Source organism: Mercenaria mercenaria, chromosome 1 (assembly GCF_021730395.1).
Source record: "Mercenaria mercenaria strain notata chromosome 1, MADL_Memer_1, whole genome shotgun sequence".
In the NCBI taxonomy this organism is placed as follows: domain Eukaryota; kingdom Metazoa; phylum Mollusca; class Bivalvia; order Venerida; family Veneridae; genus Mercenaria; species Mercenaria mercenaria.
The window spans coordinates 42,745,135-42,769,939 of NC_069361.1; the positions used below are offsets into that span (position 1 = coordinate 42,745,135).

Genomic DNA, 24,805 nt, shown 5'->3' on the forward strand with positions numbered 1-24,805 from the left:
CATTTTTTATCCACACGAACATAAAAACAAGATATTACATAAACAATTCATACACAGAAATCTTCTACTCTAAATGTGCTCAGTCATCAATTAAACAGGTATTCTTCTAAAAATAGCATATTTTACCTCAATATGAGACTCCGCCTCCAACGTACTCCCCAAGGAAGTAGCGTATGCACTGTCTGCATCATCATCACGGCTGGTGTGTTTGTCGGTGCTAGATATTGGTGGCACTTTCTTAGTTGGTCGACGTGTTGCTGACCGAGCTAATGTTGCTTTTGATGGAAAAGGTGATTCGTCGTCTTTTGCTACAACATAAATTTTAATCATATAGAACAAATCAAGAATTTTCAACTGTTTTACATTTCTTGAGCTTAATAAATATTAAGTTCATATTTATACCAGAACTTATTAACTACATCTAATAACTCCTTCCTGGAATTCCAACCAGTACTCACGCCTCAGTTACAAATTCTAGATTACAGGCGAATCTCTCACTGACATAATTTAAACATAACTAACTTTCATAGATATCGTGTTAATATTAATCCCAACAAACATATAAAATTCCAATTCATTTAGCCTGCATCACAACAAAGAAGCCGTTTAACAAAGAAATTTCATGCCCCAGAACAGCAGTTATTAAATAAATAAAATATAAATATCATAACATTATCATATCACATATACATAAACTGTAGATTGGGTTCTGAAAGGTTTTCCTTTCACTAATATCTATCAATTTCAATCAGGCATAACTATTCATCTGCAGCATTATGCCAAAAAAAAGTAACCAGTTAGGAGTCAAAAATTCTTCTGCCGACCATCCAAGCATGAAATAAAATGAATATGAAAAGTACCCAATCTAAAGTTTTTGACAAAATTTAATGTTCTCAACACTATAACCAACAACAAGAGAGGAAATACAACAGAAAGTGTGTATGTTTGTATACCTCTTCTATTTTCGTCACTTGGCGGGACGGGAGTCGGCGGATCGTCCCAGTCAGACTCGGCTACAAGAGAAAGTTAGTAAAACACAGGTTAACAGGTGTATGTGTGTATAGTGCAAGGAGAAAGTTTCAGAGTGGTCACTGCAATTCTAGTGGAATGTAAGGATTTTCCAGCTAAAGAGGTTTGGTATATGGCTGTACCTTTTTCCGGCCTGAAATCACTAATATTTCCTAATTGACCCCACTAACTTTGCTAACAGATAAACAAAAGAAGAAGCAATATCTCACTGATGAAGTGAAAAATAATAGTTTTTCTTCTGGCATTTAAAATGAAGCCTTTGAACACAACATTTTACTGTATGTATATTGATCAATGTCGGTCACATGTGTTCGCTTAGGACATCATTCGAACGAGAAATCAAGCCAGCGGCACAATGCATATACCCAGGAAATACTGAATGTTTTCTGGTCGGAAAAATATACAGCCTATTACTACATAGGGGATATATATGTATATAAGACAAAATTAATCTTTTTAATCAGAGGAAAACAACTAAATAAAACAGTTTAATGCTTATTAAACTTGTATCATATATTGTATATTATAACATAAAATGTAATCACTTTAGACAGAAAGAGCAACATCCAGTTTGATCACTAAATAAAAACATATAATGCAAAATTAGAACACATCTAATAATGCCTGGAGAATCGAAACATACATCGTAGAAACAAAACTCAGTTGCAATCCAACTGAATATCTTGTAATTACAGAAAACATCTGATGATGACAAATTTCTAATTGGCAAAACAAAGTAAAAAATATACAAAAGATTTGATCTAGTCATAATAAGGAAAGATAAGCACTACACAATACATTTAATACTAGTATCAAGCCAAATCCTGGCTGAGTGCCATTTCTTTAACTTTTCAATAATGTGTTAAAAGGTTATGCATAAAATTTTCAATATACCGTATTTTCCCGTATTAACGCCCCCGGGGGCGTTACATTTTCCAAAGAGGGGGCGTTTATTTGAGGTAAAAAAATAAAAAATGAAAATTTTTACAAAACTTAAAAACATCGTTCAAACTAGCTGTAAAGTGTTTCTGTGTTGTTTAATCCCCCCCAAAACGTAATTATTTGTCATCCAATTTAATGCAGTGTGTCTTTTATGCATTTAAATACGGTACCTCGTGTATTCCATGTCTGGCTTTTTGACACGCTCGCGACACTACACATTACGTCATGACCCAAACAGCTGTGTACTCCGATAACATTTTCCTTAGTACATGCGGGTAGCTAATAGCGCAATACACAATGTCAATGGTTTGACACGCTGCTGTGCCTGCTTTTAAATTAAAAGTTCTTAAAACTGCCGAAGAAAAGGGTATATCGTAAACACATTGCTGCAAGTTTGTTTAAAGTCGGCAGGAAGCGTGTGCGCGAGTGGTGTAAAAACAAATCAAAAATGTATTTACCGTTTAATTTTCTGTTACGTACCGTACTTAGTACAAATGTTTTGGACTTACGGTACATGGACTGTTTAAAAGTGTGTTTAATTTCTAATACATTGGACTTTAGTACTGTAAATTACATATTATGTGGACTTATAAAAACGAGGTAGGTGATTTTTTCCCTTTCTTGTTGACTTTTTTTCCCTCCAAAATGGGTGGGGGGCGTTAATTAGAGGGGGGGCCTTAATTCGGGAAAATACGGTAGACAAATCTTCCATTATTAAGCTACATAGGGTTTAAACTGTGCTGGTTATCTGCTATAAAAAGACTTAAATTTCATTTCAAGCACAAATTACAAACACAACACACAACACAAACGATAAAAGACAATTATTACGAATACGGAAACAAATTAAGTGCAAATATTTAGATACGTTAATGTTTACTATCTCCTTGCTTACGTTAATCCCCCTAAATATGTATAAATACAGCGACAGTTACTACCCATTACTTAAGGACACCCTTCATTTGCATCTATTAAGTTATCAATGTTTACTTTCAAGTCTGTCCTTTCAAAACTGCATAAAACACTTACATAAAGTAATTATAAACCCTTTAATACGGCTTCATCTGTGTGTGTATTAATACGTTAAATTTTCTTTCATCTGTATCGTTTTTTTTTTTTTTTTACAGAATTTGTAAGTTAAATGTAACAAATTTATTAATTAGCAAATCATAGGTCGAAATTCCTACCGAGGTACAGATGGCTTACCAGTTTTTCAATGTACAATTAAAATCCCCCTGCACTCCTGCAGGGGGGCATACATAATGATGTGCTCGCCAAATTCATGTGGGTTAACGGTAATGTTCATCAAAGAGATACAATATCAAACATCGATGATTTAATTTTACAACTTTAATTTACAAACTTTGCTAAACGCATGAAGTATTTTCTTTAATCAGTTATTGCACTGTCGGTCAATGTTATTATCATAAACTTGAACTGTTCTTTGTGTACTGCAACAAACACTGCAAATGTCATTGTCGCTGGCTTACAACTGCATTATGACTTGTCAATAATTATGCAAGGTCTACTTTGCACTATGTAACATTCACTTGAGCAATATTCCTATCATATTAATTCCTGACATACTATAAACAGCTTTGGGTATATCTTCTAATAAGACTGAACAAGTTCATGTAAATCATATCTATATTCTCTTATCTATGTCCTCTTTGGCAGTGAAATAATGACAAGCAGCTTTTAAAATCAAGCTGCGTTCAAACATGAAAGCCATCTTTGCAAAACACTCGACAAACACTATTTGTGCTGATACGTTGTATTTCACCGAACCCATCTTCTTCCGCTTTCCTTATTATCTAAATTTGGGAAGAATCAACAGTTTTTTCAAGTACTAAAGTATCAAAAGGTTAACCTAATCCTACTATGACATGTTTATGCCAGTTTTCCTTCTCAACAAAGCTTATGATCAGGCTTCATATCATGAATTCAAACATCAAAATCCAATTTACCGATATCGCCACTAAACGCAAACAATGTCACTGTCTCGATGCAATGACTTCGGACATCATCTACACTTCTTCCTTGTTTGTTTTATCATTTATAGTTGCTACTAAAATACGGAAAATTGTTTTTTGTTAAGTCCGCAATCTTATCGTAACTTTCTCTATCAGTCTGGAGCAAGACAACCCGAAAGTATTGCACCCATGTTCGGGTCAATGTCTGAGTTTTAGGTTGTTGGAATGTTTACACTTTGATAGGTTATTTGTATGGTCTGCGGCATGTAAGAATGTCGGTAATATCTGAAATGGACTGAAAAGCTAATTCGGCAACCTTCAAAGCATGCCAAAATGAAAAAAAAAATCTATAATCAATGCTTTTTTTATCAATATTAACAAAAAAGCATTGTAAAGATTCTGGTTGCCCATAAATGTAAGTAATGGCAAAAAATAACCAATCAATCTGTCCTTGATTCAGGACACTAAGCTATTACGAAAACAGCATTTTCATTTCATGACAATCATCCGAAGAAAACCGACTCGTATTTCATCTGTTTTACCATAACAGGAAAGTAAGAACTGTAAAAGTGTGCATCTGGGACAGAAGTGCAGGCTTAACACTGCAAAATATATACAATATGAAGCACTGGAAAAAATTGCAAATAGCATTGATATTACAATACAAAACTGAGAACCGGTAAAATGTAAACAGGAAGTAGGAACCAACTTTAACAGGAACAGGAAATGGATTCATACTTACTTGGAATGCTGGGTATTGGCTCCAGCAGTTGCTGAATGCTGGGACCAGGCTCCAGCTCCAGCAAACTGCTGGGAATTGGCTCCAGACAGCTTGGAAGTGGCAAAATGTCGTCTGCCAAGACAAACAGACTATGTAACGGAAACTGACACATTCCTTTTACTTTCAAAAATTCAAACAATCACAGAATATGTAATTAAATTGTTAATCCATTTTAGCCAGCTATCAAGTCTGATATCATTTTTCAAGCAGTAGCACAACCAATTTTCGATTTTAAAAAAATCCTTTTCTGCTTATTTATTTAGTATCAAGAACATTTTACTCGGTTCAAAAAAATGTATTCATTTTCAATCAGATACCTCCCACAGTGTCTCAATTTCTTGTATAATATTTTATCTAAATAGATTATCACTCCAAAAAAGCTCTCCTTCAAACACTTCAACAGGTTGTTCTACATGTGAACTGTGTACTTTTCTATCATAAATCATTTTAATAGATATTTCTTCTTAAACAGTTCTTTCTATGCATTTTAAAAGTTCATATCCATGTTGTATCTCTTGGAAAATTGGTTTTGCCTCACAATCATTTCATCAATTTGTTGCAAAATCCAGTTCTAATATCCACAGGGCAGAAGCTGCAGCACAAAGTGTTTTATTAAAGAGCAAATTTACTAATTAGGTATAGTTCTATTACCCAACTCTGCTATAAAATTGTCAATATTACGCAGGTGGCACTTTTTCTACGAACTGTACACTGTATGATTTTTTCTTGCCTCTTTTTCAGTAAGAAAAATGTGTGGTTTCACTTTGACAACAATTAAAGGAGAGTGCTTCTCAGAACTGAAAAGTCACTTCTGTTCCAAAAAAGCAGCCCTGGAGTACTACCGAATGAAGAACCAGTTACAATAAAGCAGCTCACTCTGCACATGAAACAACTTCATGCAAACAGAGATTAAAAACTTGCGGAAAATCAGATTAGCGTATTATCAATTATTCACGGACATTGCTGATTTACTTTCCCGCTGTGGGGGCTTGGTATTGTACCTATTTCGTCCAAATCAAACATCCCATCTCAAAGCCTTCTACAGTGATACAATACCTATATTGACCAAGGAGCCGCAAGTCAATTTCTCTCATTTATTATTTAAATAAGTCAGCGATGCAGTGCAAAAGTAATGAGAAATCCCCGTGTATGATGAAACATCAATAAGTAATGTGTTTTCAGTCACACTATTTAAGCATGTAAGCTGTTTGATTGTTTTTTCAATTATCTTCTCAGTAGCTATAATATAACCGCTGACCAATCAAAAACGCGAGTCAAACTTCCTTAGAAGTATTTTCAGAAAAGGGTAGCTGAACATCCAATTCCAAAATATAAAGTATATATACATGCAACTTACTTACTTCCATGAAATATGGTACACATTTAATTGCTATAAAAATTATGTCAGTTAGTAACGTTCAAGAATCGGCACCATTTCAAGAAACTAAACCACAGATACTTTGAGAAAAACTCCAGGATAAAAACTTCACTCTGGTCTTAGTTTAAAAACGTAGCAATTTCACCAGAACTTAAAAATATTCCACTAAAACATAAGAACACATTGGCAAAACTTAATACAGAACCAACTTGAACATAATATTGTTTAACTAAAGATTTTTTCTCCTAGAATAAATGTATCTTTCCAATTATTTTTCAATAAACACACAGGCAGTAGTTATTTCTTGCAGACACGAACAATGTAAAAGCACACACTTGCCTCCCACTTTGTTTGTTTTATGAAATCGTTATCCAATTTTTTAAATGACGAGGAAGAAATGAATCTGTCTGTGAAATCAATTTAAACGATCCTTGTAACCAAAATATCAATTTCTAATGACTCGGCTATAATATAATTCTGCAGTTGTTGCACACTGTTAAAACCGTATGCAAGCACCATATATATGCAAGCCTTAACGTCTTGAAAAATATTGAACCAATAACATTCCATTTATAAAGCTATAGAAATACCACAGCTACTGAAACAAACAGAAGACCCATAATATTGACACAACATAATTTGATGTAATTTGCCGCCTTCAATGTAAAAATTGTCAAAATATTGACATTATAATCAGTAAGAAAGAAATAGATGGGAACAGCAAATGAATTTCTTTGACGCCTTAGGTGTCAAGTTGTTGGATAAATTCGAATGATTAATTTCTGTTTGTCTTGTTAATAAATACTTAAGTACATCATTAAGACCGGGTCAGTTTTCAAAAACTTCTGACAAAACTTCGTGAAAAATGAACACAATGTAAGGTCAACAGATTTTACGCACTTCAAATCTAAGCAAAATTATTTGATCCTTTCCAAACGACCAATATCACACTGGCCGGTAACGTAATCAACAGCCACCCAACTTTCACAATATTAACGTTTCCCTATAATCATCAATGATACGAAAGATAAATTATACTCTTATATTTCAAAATAATGTACTTCAAATGAAAACACTGGATCGAAACTGTTCTTAGCTTTGCCTCCAAAGGAGTAATCCCCCTCTTGAGATTCGCTTTTCGTGAACGAGCTTGTGAACGAGTCGATTCCAATCGTTGTTATTACTTTTTACGACTCCGAAAACCTGGTAAATCATTTTGACATTTTGAACAATATGACTTAAAGCAAACAAGTATTACAGATGATATGATGATAGGGGTGGGTGAACTTTATTCAACGGTGAAGTGCCTGTATCAGCATTTAAATGGCAGTTTTGAAGTGCACACAATGCAATTATTCGCCATATATCCAAAAACAACTTAGGACAAGCAAGAGTGTCAAACAATATATCAACGTGAATTGTACTTTTGACTAGTACTTTTACCTGGCAGAACTAAGGCCCCCATTTTCTCCACGAAGACATATTTAAAGCTTCTTAAGTTCTGTTTAGATTTATTATGAGAGGCTGTTTGTGGACTCAGTGAAGTATTTGAACCAACATTTCAATCATGTGGGTGTGCATCCAAAGTGTCATATCTTACTATACCATCTACTTTTCATCACATATTCAAAAGGTTGTCGGTTCATTTTTAACATTTCTGAAGATCTAAATTCTTGTCTTCAAGAGCCGTTATGCAATTTCCCATAAAAATTATGGTCCTTATGCAAACAGACTTTACTTTGCATGCCCTCAGTGGACTTCTCAAAAAATAACAATTTCCCACTTCAACTCTTGATTTACTAGAAACTTTTACTATGATTCCACTGAAGATCTCTTGAAAATAAAAGCCTTCAAAAAAATTAACCATTAAAACAGCTTTTAAATTTAATACAATAAATCTGAAGTGTAAGAATTAGAAGAAAGACAAAATATATAAAACTTACTTTGAATAAAATTAACATAATTATACAGTTTTCTTTCTAAAACCTTAATTTCATTAATTGTTCTCAAACCATTGTTGCTCTATAACTTTTCATGCGAAGAAAAATTTCATATATTTTGGTAGGTCCAAACTGACCTATTCAGTAAGTTAAGATGAAAGTTTTAGCACTACAAAAACTTCGTACAAGCTGCCAATTTGTTAAACTTTTAATATGTTTATCTACTTTATTTTGACCTTCTTATTTTCAATCAATACCAGACATAATCTTGTAATGTTTACTCAATCCTCTATAAAATTGTAGTTCTATAAAAAATGACAAAAGTGTTCTAATTATCCTTCAAGTAAGTTTCATTTATCTAATGAAATGTTAGAAAACATTAGGTAACTAAAATCCACCAAAGATCTGATAAAACTGCTAATCTTCCTATTGTACAACAGCTTTAGAAATTGTACAAACATTAAATGAGCCGCGCCATGAGAAAACCAACATAGTGGGTTTGCGACCAGCATGGATCCAGACCAGCCTGCGCATCCGCGCAGTCTGGTCAGGATCCATGCTGTTCGCTAATGGTTTCTCTAATTGTAGTAGGCTTTAAAAGCGAATAGCATGGATCCTGACCAGACTGCGCGGATGCGCAGGCTGGTCTGGATCCATGCTGGTCGCAAACCCACTATGTTGGTTTTCTCATGGCACGGCTCAAATTATCAATTTTGTTTCCTTTAGTAAAATACTTATTTGCTTCTTTCGGTTTCTTGTTTTGTTTTTGTTGGGTTTAACGTCACTCTGCAAATTTGTAAGTCATATGGCAACTTTCAAGCTTTTTGTCAAATGAGGAACTCTCTAGGTGACCCTCCACATATTATCTAGGCATAACCACTACCTTCTTAAACCTTCACCATGCTTAATTTCCAAAATGGACTGGTCTATCATTCAATTTGGGCAGTACCATTTATTATTCGAAGGGGTGTTCACTGGAAATTAAGCGACTGAATAGCGAACAGTACAGACCATGATCAGCCTGAACAGACATGCAGACTGATCTTGGCCTGCACTGGTCGCAAAGGCAAAATCACTAGGCGACAGCAAGCTAAAAGTGAAGCCATCTGGATGGCTTCCTCACATGAAGAAATTTTCACCCCTAGGGAGGTTTTCCTTGAAACCAGAGTGTCAGACTGTCACAAAATAAGCCCTTTAGAGCAAATTAATTCTACTCATTGCGCAGACTAGTTGTCAATTTTCTGAATTTCAACTAATTCAAGGGCCCGACTTAGACTATCCTGCTGGTCATTCAATTTGGCCAAGATAATATGCCAATAAACATTTCAACTAAGTTTAAGAAACATTGGATAAGTGCATAAGTTATTAATCAGACATTGTAAATTTTCACAATTTTTAGTAGTTCAGGGGGAACAACTCAAGACTGGGACTATCCCAGTATTAAACTTGTTAGAGGTATTTAGTTAACTAATACTGTGATCAAATTTAGTGAACACAGGATAAAAACTGTTCAAGTTAAGACAGCAGACTGTGAGTGAGACACTGTCATGTTTTGGAATTTCAAGTAATTTACTATATATAGGGTCATAACTGAGAAACTGATACGAACTGGCTAGCTATCAAATTTGACCCTGATTTTATGCCGATACACCTTTTGTATAACTTATGTTTAGTTCTGAGAAACCTTATTCTAGTAATCTAGCAAACAATTTTGGCAATTTGGACCAACTGAAGGGCCATTGGTTTGGATATTAACTGGCCCCAACCAGTGGTTATCAATCTTGGTCTAGATTTCTAGTAACACATCTTCTGCATAAGTATGGTTAACATTAAATTAAATTACTCTAGTTATCAAACAGACACTGTCAAGTATGGCAATTCTGACCAATCCAAGGGCTGTAACTCTGGAGATACTGGTTCAAACTGGTTGTTTATCAAACTTGGCCTACATTTTATAGTAATACATTTTCTGTACAAGTATGACTGACATTACAGAAGAATTACTCTAGTTTTCACATGGACACTGTCAAGTATGGCAATTCTGACCCATTCAAGGGCCATAACTTTGGAGATACTGGTTCAAACTGGTTGTTTATCAAACTTGGCCTATATTTTATAGAAATACACACTTTGTATAAATTTAGTTTAATTCTGATATAAAGTACTCTAGTTATTGAGCAGACACCAATTTTATGCATGCCCACCGTCAGAGGGTTAAACACAATACCGTACATCCCGTTTTTCAAACTGGCGTTAAAAAATTATAATGGAATGCTGCCTCCAGGCTTTGGTATATATTGGTACAGATATAATCCAAAGGGATCAGTTTTCAAATTAATTAAAGCTTAAGTGCCACTGCTAACATCGTTCTTTGGATGAAATAAAGAAATAAAAGCTAACCCATTTCTTATAATTTCAAAAATAATTAGTATGTATAACCTTTATACTATATCAATAATTCTTTCAAAAAAGTCATTTCAAAACATATTTATGATACCCTTGGTTTAATGACAAGCCAAATAAAAGCATTTTATTAAACCTGGGACCAACACAGGTACTGGTGACATGAATGCTTTTCAAATTCAACAAAAAGGGTTGAGCTCCAATTAAAATCTATGAACACTTGAAAGCTAAGAAATTGCAGCCAAAGTTTGAGCAATAATACCTGTTTTAAATAAAATAAAAATCTATTTCTCTGCAAATGTAAATATGGTTAATATCTAGGCTGTTAACAAATATAAATGTTGACAAAACTTATCAAAAATTCAATTAAAGGCTACAGTTCTGCGACAGTCAAATTAGAAGAACAGTACTTTAATATACAAAACAATGACCAAAGCTGTCAGTTAAACAAAGCTATGTATATTCTGTGATAAACAATAATTGACACGCGGATCTGCGAGAGAGTGTTATGCTGTCCATTATGACATCAAATTGCAGCATGATGTACAGTGCATTACTACCCTGATAAATGAAGTCCAGCATAATTTTTATCAAAATATAGCAATAAGCATGCAAGAATGAAAATAATCAAGACATTCTTCTTGTGATATTTACGCACGAAGGTTCATTCTCACCCAGATAGCTTGATTATTTTGATATTCTGCCATTAGTGGACTACATTCCCTTGTGGGTTCGAGATCTTTGTGCATCCGTGAGAACCTCCTGTAGAAGCGTATTCTAAAGTTCGTGAGTAACAAACCCCCTTAAGGGAAAACCTATTGTTTATTCCATAAAAAAAACTACTATAATCCAATTATCATAGAATTGCCCATATGTTTATCTTTATTTCAGAATCAGTCCCTAGTGTGGCGAAATTAAGTAGCAATTAAATAGCGTAATTTAAATGAAAGAATCGTGCTGTAAACATCGAATATTATATCGTTTTATCAATGGTTGGTAAGCTTATTAAGTTTGAAATTTTGTGTTGAATAACTGGTCTAGACCAATACAGTACGTACTGATCAAGCTTTTATGAACAAACTTGGTCAACTGATCCCCCGATTAAAAGCCTTTTGTGTTTCGTACATCAATTTACACAAGATAAATATGTAGATAAACCTGAAAATAGTCCCATGCGTGGCTGCATTCATGTTTAAATCTAAATTGCCGTTAAAATCAGAATTATTAATACAAAAAAATCGATCATTGCCCATTTTTAAAAGAACAGTCAACAGGATATGAATGAACGTTACCAATAATTTCCTCAGAAAATGAACAGAATTAAGAACTGCAGATATTATCCTAAAGCTTTTCAGAATCACTGCGACTGCGCATTACAATTTACATTACTCTCTGGTTTGAATTCATTTCTTGCGTTAATCTGATTTATACTACTGGACTGTCATTATTTTCTTAATCATAAAACGATTTATTGACAATGCAGCTCAGTTGGTGATACAGAAACAACTAAAAAAATAAACTTAAAAGATTACCATGTTGGAATTTTCCCTTTAATTAAGAAAGAAAACGCGTATAAATTGATCTACTGCCACTGACACTGTGCATACTTGATAAACGTAATTAATTATGATCGACTGATGTACCTGTATCATTGATATTTGCTATAATTCAGTAAAATTAAGGTATCAGCCAAAACCTGTGACATTAAAAATCTGTATGCAAAATTCTACGTACGTCAAAAATACGTCACGCAATATCCTAAATAAACTGTTTGTCTAGAAAAGTTGTTTTCCTAATTTTGCATAAATGTAAATGTAAAATGATTTTCTTGGAAATGGCATACATCAAAGATTATGATATTTTGTGAATTATGGTAATAGAAAGAAAAATTCTAAATTTCACTTACATTAAAGAGACAGTAAAATTTAATCCAGTTATATGAAATTAAGAACTATCTTGCTGTACAAAACTTCTTCCAAAGTTGAATCGCAATTAATATTAATATTCTCTAATATAAAACATGTTACACACAAAGCACACTTTCATCCTACTCAAATCTCCGTGAAAATACAAATACAAGATTCGCAATACAAAGTTCTTGAAGGACGAAAAATTCAACTCGATGACTTTTCTCATTATTCCCGAATTAGGACCAATGAAACCGCCATTGTGTACAATAAATATCAAAATTATATTTTCATTAACTACAATATTGAATTTCCATCATAATCTCACTGACTTTACAATCATTTACAATTTTATATGGTCCAAAGAATTAACCATTTCTTATATTATGAAAAGGTTTTTGTAAATCCACAAAATAAACTAAAAGCGAAAAGAAATGTTGGGATAGGCAATTCAAAAAAATCTATTTTCTTTGTTGAAGTCTAAATGATAAAACTCAATAAAAATAGTTTTCCTTTCACAACCAATATATTTACATACCCTGCACCATTCTTTACAAAGTAGCACTGACAAAAAATAGTTTTGACAGCCATGCATTATAATGCAGGTGCAGTGATATAATTTACACAATAACGGAAAACCGTGCTTTGTTCAAAAAAACTTTCTGAAGCTACAAATTCACTCATACATAATTATATGATATATATACCATCTTTTTCATGGCCTTGCTCTGGGAATTTAAACCTCTTTCAAGTTCTTTCAGACTATGCGGCACAGGTACTACAGTGACTGGATATTCTGGCTTGAATTTCACCAACTTTTCTTGTCATGTTAACCTTTAGCCTGCTGGCAGCAAGAGATTCTGCCTTTGCAACCAGAGCAGACCAAGATCAGCCTGCACTTCTGTGCAGGCTGATCATTGTCTGCACTGTTCGCTATTCAGTCAGTAATATTTTTCTTGACCACCCCTTCAAATAATAAATGGTATTGCCCAAACTGAATGATGGACTGGTCCATTTTAGAAATTTAGCAGGGAAAAGGTTAAACAACCAGCAGCAGTTCCAAATAGATTTTTTCATTCCTGATAGTTTGAAACTGTGAGGCACCCTAGCCATAAATATCAGCAAAATTAAATCCATCAAGATTGCCATGCTTCACCATGTGAAATAATGTTTATGACCATTTGTATTAATTAGAACTGGAACTAGCCTGTTTTTGAGCGATAATAAACAATTTGCTCATTCATAAAATTCCCTTGCCCCTAATTATGAAAATTAGACAATTTACTATATTCATCAAAATCATCAATTATAAATGCATTACACTTTGAACATGAAAATACTTTTTTATCTTATCAGTAATCTCATGTTGACAATCACAGAAATTTTCTTTTAATTAGTATTTAACTTGGACAGCTGAATGCCACATTACAAGTATATCAAATTTTATCAGAAAAAAAGAAAAACAGAAATTTGATGAAGTGTCAATATTGAAAAAAATAATTACTTTACTTCTCAAGATCTTGAAGAAAAATTAATGAAATACGACCCGCTACATGTGTCATTAAACCCAGTGACATCTGACGGAACATCTTACGTATCAGCCCTACGTATTGTACTATATCTACTTACAATTTACGCAATTGTATGTAAATCTGATTTTAGACTGCAACTAAATCAAAGTTCTCTTCTCATACAATTTAACTAACAATTTTCTTATTTACACAATAATAAAAAATATCAAGTAGATCTACTTCTTTTGTATACATGACAACTTTTCCTTTTCTTCGGAAAAAAAAAATTAATGACGCATTTGCAAGTGAAATTTGTTTGCTTTGCTTTCATTTAATTCCAAAAAATCAACACTTGTTACATAATTACTGAGACTTAAATTTTTTTTTGCAACATTACAATGACTCGACAGAAAAAAAAGAGTTAAGATTTATTAATAAAATATATTTCACTTTTCGCACCACCTACTTTGGTTTATTTACTTAGAATACAACTCTGCTTTCAGAAATTGCATTTTCACACAATTACTGGTGCCCGTCTTTAGACTCCCCACTCATGCAAAATATATAAAGCAAATAAAGCACTAAATCTAAAATATAATTTTGAAGTTAAACGGAAAACCGTAGTAAGTCGCTGAACGTAAACAATGACTTATGACACTTTTCCATTATCGCCTCAATACCTTAGACAAAATGTAAAGAAACCATAAAAAAGTTCATGGCTTTCTCAAGTGCAATTTCATGCTTGTTGAAAAGTTGGACAATTAAGTTCATATCAAATATTTAATTCTGTGACCTGGCTCTCCCAAATTAAGTGCTGTTTACATAGTTTGCATATGTTAATAGTCAAAAGAAAGTGGGCGGACAATAAAGTACGTAGATGTCTTCAAGGTACAGGCTAATTTATGCAGCGCTGAGGGTGTCTGCTAGAATAAAATTATTTCTAAAAAAATAATTACGATCTTTTCTCTTTCCTTTAATCAGCAAAACAGGAAATTCTGGTATTTTGTTCTGTAATTGTTAGCATTAACTTATATATATATATTTATGGATATATTATACTGGATTTATGCCAGATTAGAAAAAAAAATTATTACTAATGTAAAATCTTTGACACAAAGAACTTAGATCAATGGGTTTTAAGTGGATATTTCAATATCAATTACACGGTTTCTCATTCTGATACTTTATTGTTAGTTTGTATAGTCTCGATTTACAATTTAGTTGTTTCAATTTACGTCAAATTACGATTTAGGTAAAGTGATAATAAAAAGCAAAAATCACCCTGACATACATAGCTGTCTGTTATTGTTTTTTTCTGCATGGTTTATCAAATGTATTACATTCTAAATGAATTAACCGTAATGACCAAAAAGATAAGTACAGTAACAGCTTAATCAGTGACTGATTCAGAGATTCAGCATCTAAAGGGGAGACAACTCTTCAATATTAACATCTTTGTTATCGGCAGAGTAAAATTCCCAGACTTAAAGTCAATACATGACAAAGTCAACAGCTAATAATTTTGTTTTTCCTATACAGTTAATAAATAATAAAGCAACCGAGTCCTTCGACAATTAACTCTAAAAGACGGAGGTTAATGAGGGCTATTGATGGAACGACTTGATGTCAATAACCAATTTTCTAGGATTGTTTGTTTATCTTGATACTGAGTAGGTGGGACATGCAACTTAGATTCCTGTTTACTTTAACAACAATACATACCGTAGATTTTGAACAAGCGTAAACAATTGATCAAATATAAATCGCCTGATTGATTAGTACAAAATTAATGTAATCATAGCAAGGGCATTGAACTCACCCCCCCCCCCCCCCCCACCCCTCCCCCATAGGTATGCGAGGCAGAGTGAATGCTTTTAGATAAACTGTCGCTGGTAACATTTGTATCCCTGGGGGACAAACCCATGCTTTCAAGATTTTTTCTTCTACTGTTTTGAGCCTTTAACATTTAATATGCCTCAACAATTTCGGAAGCTAAATTGGAATCAATTTGTCAATCCCCTGTGCCTGTTAAGGTACATAGTACAGTTTTAGTTCAATTAACTAAATTAATTATCTATAGCACTTGTGTATCTGTTTTTGCAATATAATGCAAGTTAGAAAGATGTATGATGTAAATATCTATGTTTTATATGAAAACTTTGTCCTTAATATAAACAGGCATTTTAGTAAATTGTTCACATTTCACCACACATGATGAAAATTGCACCAGCTGTGACTGGTACATAAAATATTTTTCATTACTCTCAACAGTTTCAAGGGTCCAACGCAATAAGGGCGTATCTACATATGATTATTATATGTAGATACGCCCTTATTGCGTTGAACCCTCGAACTGCAAATTACACACAGATAACAACAGACCCAATAAATGTATATTTTCAGAGGTGACAAAAATGAAACTAGACGATCAATTTTCTGTGTAAATATACTCTATTCATTACAATGGGCGTCCAGTTGACTTGCAGGTTAAGATTGTTTGTAGACCGTCACTGCCTTTTAAACGCTGTTTGAGTGAATATTTAGAACATGGAATAAAAGTCAATATTGACCGAACTACTCTGTGACCTGTTTTACATATATTTAGATGATGACCATTCAAACAAAAACTTGAAGATCAAACACATTAAAGATACCTGACCCATTGAAGTAACAAGTAACCCGAATTAACCTTTATTTGGCCCTATCAACAGCTGTTGAAACACTTCACTGCATCGTAAGAAGAATTATTGTTCTAATACACCTCTGACAAAAAAAGCAACAAAGTCGCAAAGAATTAAGCCACGAACGAAGTTAACCACAATGGTAACAGCCTCATGATTTTACCACAAAACCCAAAACACAAGATATAGCATGCAAAAAAGGACTGGTAAAATATAATCATGGTTTGTCTATCCCTCCGATATGAAACGAAACAGGACAAAGACTCAAATTTATTATGTACTGCTTATAAAAATGATTTCCTTTCTGCATTTGCAAATACTATACATAGTATCCATTGCTTAGTCATACTGTATTTTGACCACAATATCTTTTTTTGTTTCAGTGTTAATCCTTAAGTACAAGCCGAACTATAGGATGATATTTTGTTACTTAAAAAACATATTTAAATAAATAAACAAAAATCTCTGCGTCGCTTTGTTTATTACCAGACAACGGACACAACATTAGAATAAAATCAGCCCAAAACAAAATATAAATCTAAATAAACTCAATTTGGATTTAAAAGAAGCTTTTTTACCACTTCAAAATGTCTATTGATGATCTACAATGAACGTTATCTCCTTGACTCAATTCATGCAGGGCAAACCATAATACGAAAACTTCAAATTTTCATGGGTGTGTTTACCAATGATTTTTATTACATACAAAATAAAATCATAGTAATGTGTTAAAAAGTTGGCACGACTCGCACTTGTTTTACCTTTCTTAAAGTGTTAAAACATCTTTTCTTAATATTTACTTCATTGTTTTAGAAGAGTTGAGTATTTTATAGAAGTTTTTCTCAACCACTTTAGAACAAAATACTTAAAAGATCCAACAAACTTTACATAAACAGTGCAACAAAAGAAAAAAACCTCATTAGACCTCTTTTTCGCAACAGAAAGTATCGAAATTTCACAAGTATACACTTTTTAGCCTTTTATACTCCTCAGTCAAAATTATATATATATATATATATATCACAATTTTATCTCATATCTTTACAGAGCTTATATAGGCATGTGTACAAAACACAACTAAAACAACCTTCACCTTGTGTAAGTTAGTAGGATTTTTTTCACTACAAATTGTTACATTCAACATCAGGTCACAACGACCTTGACCTACCTTTATCATTCTGATTTGCAAGGTCAAGGCCACGGAAGTTTGTAGATTTCAAGGACTGGGTCTTCCTCAACTTTGTGAGATGGATCTGTTTGTATGAGGCTGAAAACAGAGAACAGGATACTAATGTTTAATCTATATAAGACTCGATCACAAAACTGAGGTATTAAAATAAGAAATGATCTCCAAGTTTTGAAAGGCCCAAAAGTGCTGGGCATTTTGTATACTTTGAACAAAATTAGCAAACTAAACAAGATTGTTTTCACCCATGGTTTGGTTCTTGTTATATTTCTACGCAGACAATCTCAGCAAGCTGAGACTATTTAAGGACAAGGAATACGTCCGAGAAATAAACAGCTTTCAAACTTGCTTTTAAGTCCAGCACAAGCGTTTACCTTACAAAAATTTTACCGACTGTATGCAACAGGATGTTTACATGAATAAATATGAAATGATATATACAAATATATTTGTCAATTTACATTTTCAGGAAGAACCCTTACATCAGTTTTTAAGCGTGTGTTTATATCAATTTGAAATGTATAAGGGAAGTTTGCCTTTCAAAGCCATTTACAGACCCTAAAATAGTGTTTTCTGAAATACAAATACCTGCTTAATTAATGTGTATGGATATGTTTAAATGTGATATTTGCAAGTTTAGCAATACTTGTAACTTATCTTGTCATTTATAAGCTCTTATATAACCCAAAATATAAGTGACACTTTCCATACAAAATGCACTGAAAATATCAAGCTTAGAAGAAAAATGTGATATGCAGAAAAAAAACATACACATTTAAAAACATTTTAAGTGCAGTAAAATTAATTTGATCCATTATATTGAAAAGGCATGCAATTTGTCAGTCTCGGAATGTGGTATGTCTTACGTCTTCAGCCGAGCTCAAAACATCTATTACGGTACTACCTGACTAGAACCATGTCAATAGTAGGTAAGATAGACATCTTTCTACGGTATATTGAAAACAGCGATTTATCTGAGGCAATCAAAGGGTGAAACATGAGAAGCGAATGAAATATTGATAATTTTTCGCTCCCGCCACGATTGGAGTTGTCTATCAAAATACAGCTCTCCTGAATGGAATGATTTTAAATCTAATTTGAATATTAATAAGAAAAAAAAAACGATTTACATTATACAAAATAAATAATCAGGGTTAATCCTTCACGTTCATCAACAGGATAAGTCAATCATGTTTAATCTTGTCAATAAAGATGTATTGTCGATAGAACGTTAGGTTTTTGACATGTATGTAACGTCCATGACTTATCAGGTCCTCATCCGCAAACCTGCTCTAGCCTGCCTTAAACATATGCCACTCTTGTTTTATCCTGACTTCTGTAATCATACCTAGAATTGTCTTTCTTCCTAATCTTCATATTTATCACTTTATTTATCCTAGTCTAGGCACCTTGATAACCATTTGGAGATAGAACGAGTGAAAAAAAAATGCTGTACAGTTTACTAAAAATATGTCAGCCAAGTGTGTTATGTTTTCCTTTTTTGCATTAATGAAAATTCACTATAACTGAAAAAGATCAACAAAGTCAGGAAAATACACAGAAAAATTTGACTCTGAAATGTGTAAACTACACATGCCAAATCTTACTTTCTTGTTGTGTATCATCTGGTGACTGTGATACAACTGGATGTGTGCGACGTTTAATGATTGGTTTCTTGTTGTAGATGTCATGACTGTCATCGCTATTCGACCATGTCTGCCGAGGTTTCGGTGGACCTTCAGACTATAAAACAAAACATTTGAAATTTAGAAACAAACTGTATAAAATGCATCAAGATAAACAACAAAATAAGCATCATTTCTAAGATTTTGTCCTTGAGCTATTGATCTCATTAGACAATGGTGTATTCATTTTTCCGTTTCAACAGATTAAATCCTGGCACAATGTACTGTATATGTTGCATTTTTGTATCAATCAACAATTAGAAACAAATATTTCCAAAGCCGTCTATTGAATAAAAATAATTGACAAGAGAAAAAAAGAGCTGTCATCTAGTACTCACAGTATCGGGACATGGTTCGATACCAGCTAAAATTTCGCTCCAATTTTCAAGAAATCCCATGTCTGCACTACCCTTCCACCTATAAAAACTTCTTCAATCTAACATTTTTTGAGACAATACTGTCACTATTCCTCTTCAAGAAAAAAAAAACCCTCAACACTCAATTATTGGTTCAAACACTCGAATCTTTTGAAATTAGACACAAGTATTCCTTTTATGCTCACATAAATGCAAGAGTAAGACTGTGTATGAAGTGGATCAAAATATCCTATCTTCTTAAAATGAAAAAAAAAATGAAAGAATATTCTAATCCTCGCACACTATTTGATCAAACAGAAAGCCTTCCAATTACGTATCAATAACTATATATTATGTATTTGTTCACTACCTATTGCAAAAGGAAAGCTTTTTCTATCAAAATATACATTCAGTCTTGATTAAATTAAACGCATATCTGACTATGTTAAAAAGAAGATGGCGTGTCTTTGTGCATACAAATCAGTTCCCGCTCCATTGATATAAATCATATTTTATATCAATTTCTATAGATGAAGAGAATCTGAGTTACTGATTGAAAACATATTGATAGGAAGAATTCTATTCACTTTCATTCTCAACTTGCGTCCGGCCGTATTGATCCGTTTCTGTGGAGAAATATCTATGGAAAAAGGTTCAGTAAGTTCATAATAAAGAAATGCATTGTCAAAAAATATACAAAAGCATCACAGGTATCACATGTTTGGGCAAAGAAAGTCATCAATGGCTGTGAACTTGATTATACCCATAATGTGCTTAATGACATTGGAAGCAAAGGTGACTCTTTTTTAAACCTGCTTTCACAACCTTGGCCTTACACTTGCAATGTAAAAGCACTGACAGTGTCAAATTCAGCAATGCATGACAAAAATACAGATGCAACAATGAGTCACACAGGATTATTCAAATGAAACTGTCTGCATTATCTTTCACAGTTCGGAAATCATACAACTCTATAAGTTGTTACATCTTTTGAAAAGAAATGTGGCTTTATTATAAGAAGGGAAATACAACAAGACAGTATTGTACAAGTTTTTTTGTATTTTGAAAATATCAAAAAATCATTAACTTTCCGCAGTAACACTGAACATTACTCAAGCTATTTCTGTAACATGTGACATATAAATGTTTTATTGATCTGACAAGGTCAAAATTAAAAATATGTTTGTTTGCTATCTGCTTACCTACCCATTTAAAATGATGCGCCCCAAAAGTTTTTACTGGACAATGCTGGTCAATTTTTTTAAGTTGCGATATGACAAGACTTAGTGCCACATACGTTTCAAGTAAGCAAAATAATAAGTAAGAAAGTTTAAATTGTATTATTTCATTTCATCCTTTTATATGACATACACTTATTTATCTTATCATTACAGAAGAAATATTCTGTAAGGAACTAGTAAAAGTTTGTTTGTTTGTTTGGGTTTAACACCATTTTTCATCAATATTTCAGTCATGTAACGGCGGGCAGTTAACCTAAACCAGTGTTCCTGGTTTCTGTACCAGTACAAACCTGTTTCTCGCAAGTAACTGCCAACTTCCCCACATGAATTATCATAGGTGGAGGACGAATAATTTCAGACACAATGTCTTTTATCAAATCGTCACGGAGAACATTATACACCCCGCCCGGGGATCAAACTCGCGACCCCGCAATCCACAGACCAATGCTCTCCCTATTGAGCTAAGCGGACAGGCGGGCTACTAGTAAAAGTATAATCCCCCACCAAAAAAAGTATAATCCCCACCACCAAATCAAAAAAAAAAAGAATTGCCTACCTACCTACCCAACTTTAAAAAGTAGGGTTGGGAGACAGCAAACAAAAACTTCTTTAAAAGTGGCCCAAGAAATATAGAAACAGCCTCCCCTAAGGTAACAGGCTGTTATCAGGGCATATGTTACAGTTACATTTGCAATGCCTGAGAAAACTTTCTCCTGTAAGACCAGCTTTCTGAATTTACTTTTAAATTAATAATATAGTATGATTCTATTCAATTTCAGGGTCTAGATACAGGACACAATGTCTGCATAGGACTTTTTCTGTATGTAAAGCTATAAAACTTAAATTATATCAATAATAGGGTAATAAAATTTCTCAAATGTCAATAAATCTTATTGAGGTTGCAAACAAAATAATGGCTGTAGATCTATATCATAACATTTCTCAACAATTAATCCTGACTGAAAATTTTAGACTAAATCGCCATAAAATATATATCTTAAATGTTCATTAATTTTGTTGTCTGGGCTTTCAATGACATTTTCCAATGATTACGATGTAGCCATAAAAGTCTTTGTAAACAGTCAATCTTTCTGACGCAGTGCCAATATACTATCAACAAACTAAACCGATTCTGTAATGCGTATTGGAAAATATTTTCAAACCATTTAAGTAGCACCGTTACACCTCTGTACACAAGAATGGCTCTATAGTTTAAAGTTTTTAGATCTACGTGTATTAAAAAGTTGAACCGTTGTGTTTCTTTATCTTGCATAATAGAAGATCATCCAAATATAGGCTGAGCATGAATTGTTCAATAGGGCCAGGGTTTAAATACACACAGTCTTACAGAATTGACATAGTCGGCTGTCAGTTCAACTAATTTACATTTTGAAGTTTCTAAGTGATTTTAGATTTATACAGAAGTCTTTTCCTTGATAAACAATGACAACAAAAGCATTCTTTCTGTGACAAGTGTCTACTTTCCCAATAACTGGAAACATCTTTTGCCTCAGACCTGAGTCATCTTGTCAAACTCAGATTTCACATCACCAGTATTAATTAATCAGGCGTAAAAAAAAATTGTTTGTTTCCGGTATCCCGACCTACCCTAATTTTTTGGCCCGACCCTAAATGTCTTAATGACCATGGAGAATATTTTTTTCAACTTTTTAACAAAAACATGCAAAACTGCACCTTTTGTGCTTTAAACATGGCCAGTGATGTTAGAAATCAACTTACTGATGCTCTAAAGGCATAACCCCCTTATTTGTAATCATTTTTTGACAAAAAAATAATTTCCAAAAAGTCTCCCTTTATAAAAAAATTCAAAAAAAAAAATTTCCGACCTACCTACCCTAATTTTTTTTAGCATGTTACCGGAAACAAAGAATTTTTTTAGGCCTCAAGAATATTGTTTTGAATCGCATACAGTTGTTTTTTCTGTATGTCATGTTGTAATTCTGTTTCTAAATCTAACTGTAAAACTTATCCAAAACAGAATATTAATGAAATCTGTAAAACGATCCTTTGGAAGCAAAGAATGCAACCAAGAAGAATAATAGCAGACTTGGTTTGGTTGAGAAAGGTAGAAAGATTGAAACAGATATAGCAAGTTATCAAGAGGAAAACAATGGAACATTTTACAACTTTTCAATTTTTTACTTTGAAATGTCCTCTTCATAATCTGATGTATGGTATTTAATTAAAAAATAATCTTGAGAGTAAAATATTGTTGATCTAATTCCATTTTTGGCATTCTGAGAAAAAACAAGTTTAAAGTGGTTAAACAGATTTATGGCTTTTTGGAATTGCTTTTTCTTGTACTAATTAGTTCTATAAAAAATGCAAATACAATGAACTGATAGAGCTCTTCGAGACAAACAAAATTCTACAAAACATCTTAATATTGCTAAAAATAAACCTACAGCTTTTTGGAATTAAGAATACTAAGAAATAAACAAAGTTCTGACAGTATCATACTGCAGGGCACTATACAACTTTTGGGGACAGGTACCCATACCCTCAGGAAGGGGAATTTTTCGTCGTTTTAGAACAAAAAGGGGAAGCGTTTAGCCATTTATATGTTACTATTTCTCACACTTATTAATACTGTTTTCCATCATTTCTAACTAATGTAACTACATTTGTATATTGCAGCAGTAACCTTACTTAGAGGAACTATAATATAACTTGAAAGAGAGTTCATATCTAGTTGTGTCAAACAACCTATTATCAGGGGAAAAACATATTATTTTATGAGGGGAATGGGGCGCATATTTGGCCCAAAAAATGGCCAAACAAGTGCCCTGATCATAGAGAAATACTGAAGTGTAGATATTGCTATATATATATATATATATATTAAGTACAAAACAAGAAGTGTGTGACAGTGAGTGAATGTGTATGAGGTAGAACAATGAACAATATCATATTCATAAAAAAAATTAATGATTAAAATGGTGAAATTGTGGATATGAATTTATCAATTTTGAGATTTCAAAAAAAAGAGAAGTATTATGCCTAGACTATAGATCATAATTTGTTACACCTTTACAATAATCCCCAATATTGATACAAAGACTTCATGAATATCTCAATAAACAGGATAATATACAGTTTAGAACATGCATAAACAACTACTTTCATCAAGTTTCAGCCTGAAAAAAACCTATCATTGTCATGATGAAAGGTCAAGAACTAAAGTGACCATACACAACAAATGGTCGTCAATAGATTTAAAAAACTGTTAGGTCCTATTTTAAAAAATTATCTTTCTTTAATAACAAGGTGAAGAAAACAATCAATGACATTAACACTAAACAGCCTATTTGTCTGTAATACACAGAATTTCTGAGAAATATAACTGTTTGAAGTATATGAAGACCTTTCTGTTAAATGTTATATATGATATATCACAGGCCTTTTTTCAGTATTTTGGGTAAAGGACCCATTTCCTTGGTTCTGGGAATTCAGGGATATAAATTAGCAGGGGCCCAGTAGCCCATGCCCCCTAGATTTTGGGCTGGACCCCTAAATTGTTGGAGAAAATGCCCATATAGTGATATACCTAATGTAAAACATTTATTTTTGACAGCATGGGCCCCTAAATAAAAATAACTAGTTTATATCCCTGGGAATTTCAGTAGTGTCTTAATCTTTAGACTGGGAAAAACATTACTTTTATGTTATCTTTATTTAACAAGTACTTGGTCAATCAAATCAAATAATGTCCCATTATGAATTCAGAAAACTAATGAAGGAATGATAACAATATGCATCATGTTTCATATT

At 33.0% G+C, this 24,805-nt stretch overlaps 1 protein-coding gene across 7 annotated transcripts in view; it reads right to left on the minus strand.

Annotated features, from left to right (window-relative positions):
- The window catches only part of LOC123540793 (TOG array regulator of axonemal microtubules protein 1-like), a 57,874-nt gene that overhangs the window by 30,882 nt on the left and 2,187 nt on the right, over positions 1 to 24,805 (minus strand). For 4 of the 7 annotated variants that reach the window (XM_053545477.1, XM_053545482.1, XM_053545476.1 and 1 more), the window contains exons 2-6: positions 19,339 to 19,474; positions 17,714 to 17,812; positions 4,687 to 4,797; positions 954 to 1,013; positions 127 to 308 (exon numbers count right to left, since the gene is read on the minus strand). In XM_053545477.1, the coding sequence (XP_053401452.1) occupies positions 127 to 308; positions 954 to 1,013; positions 4,687 to 4,797; positions 17,714 to 17,812; positions 19,339 to 19,474 (588 nt within the window). Of the gene's footprint in view, positions 1 to 126; positions 309 to 953; positions 1,014 to 4,686; positions 4,798 to 17,713; positions 17,813 to 19,338; positions 19,475 to 19,754; positions 24,804 to 24,805 lie in introns of those variants that run through there. The other 3 variants (XM_053545498.1, XM_053545480.1, XM_053545492.1) reach the window with 3 other exon arrangements.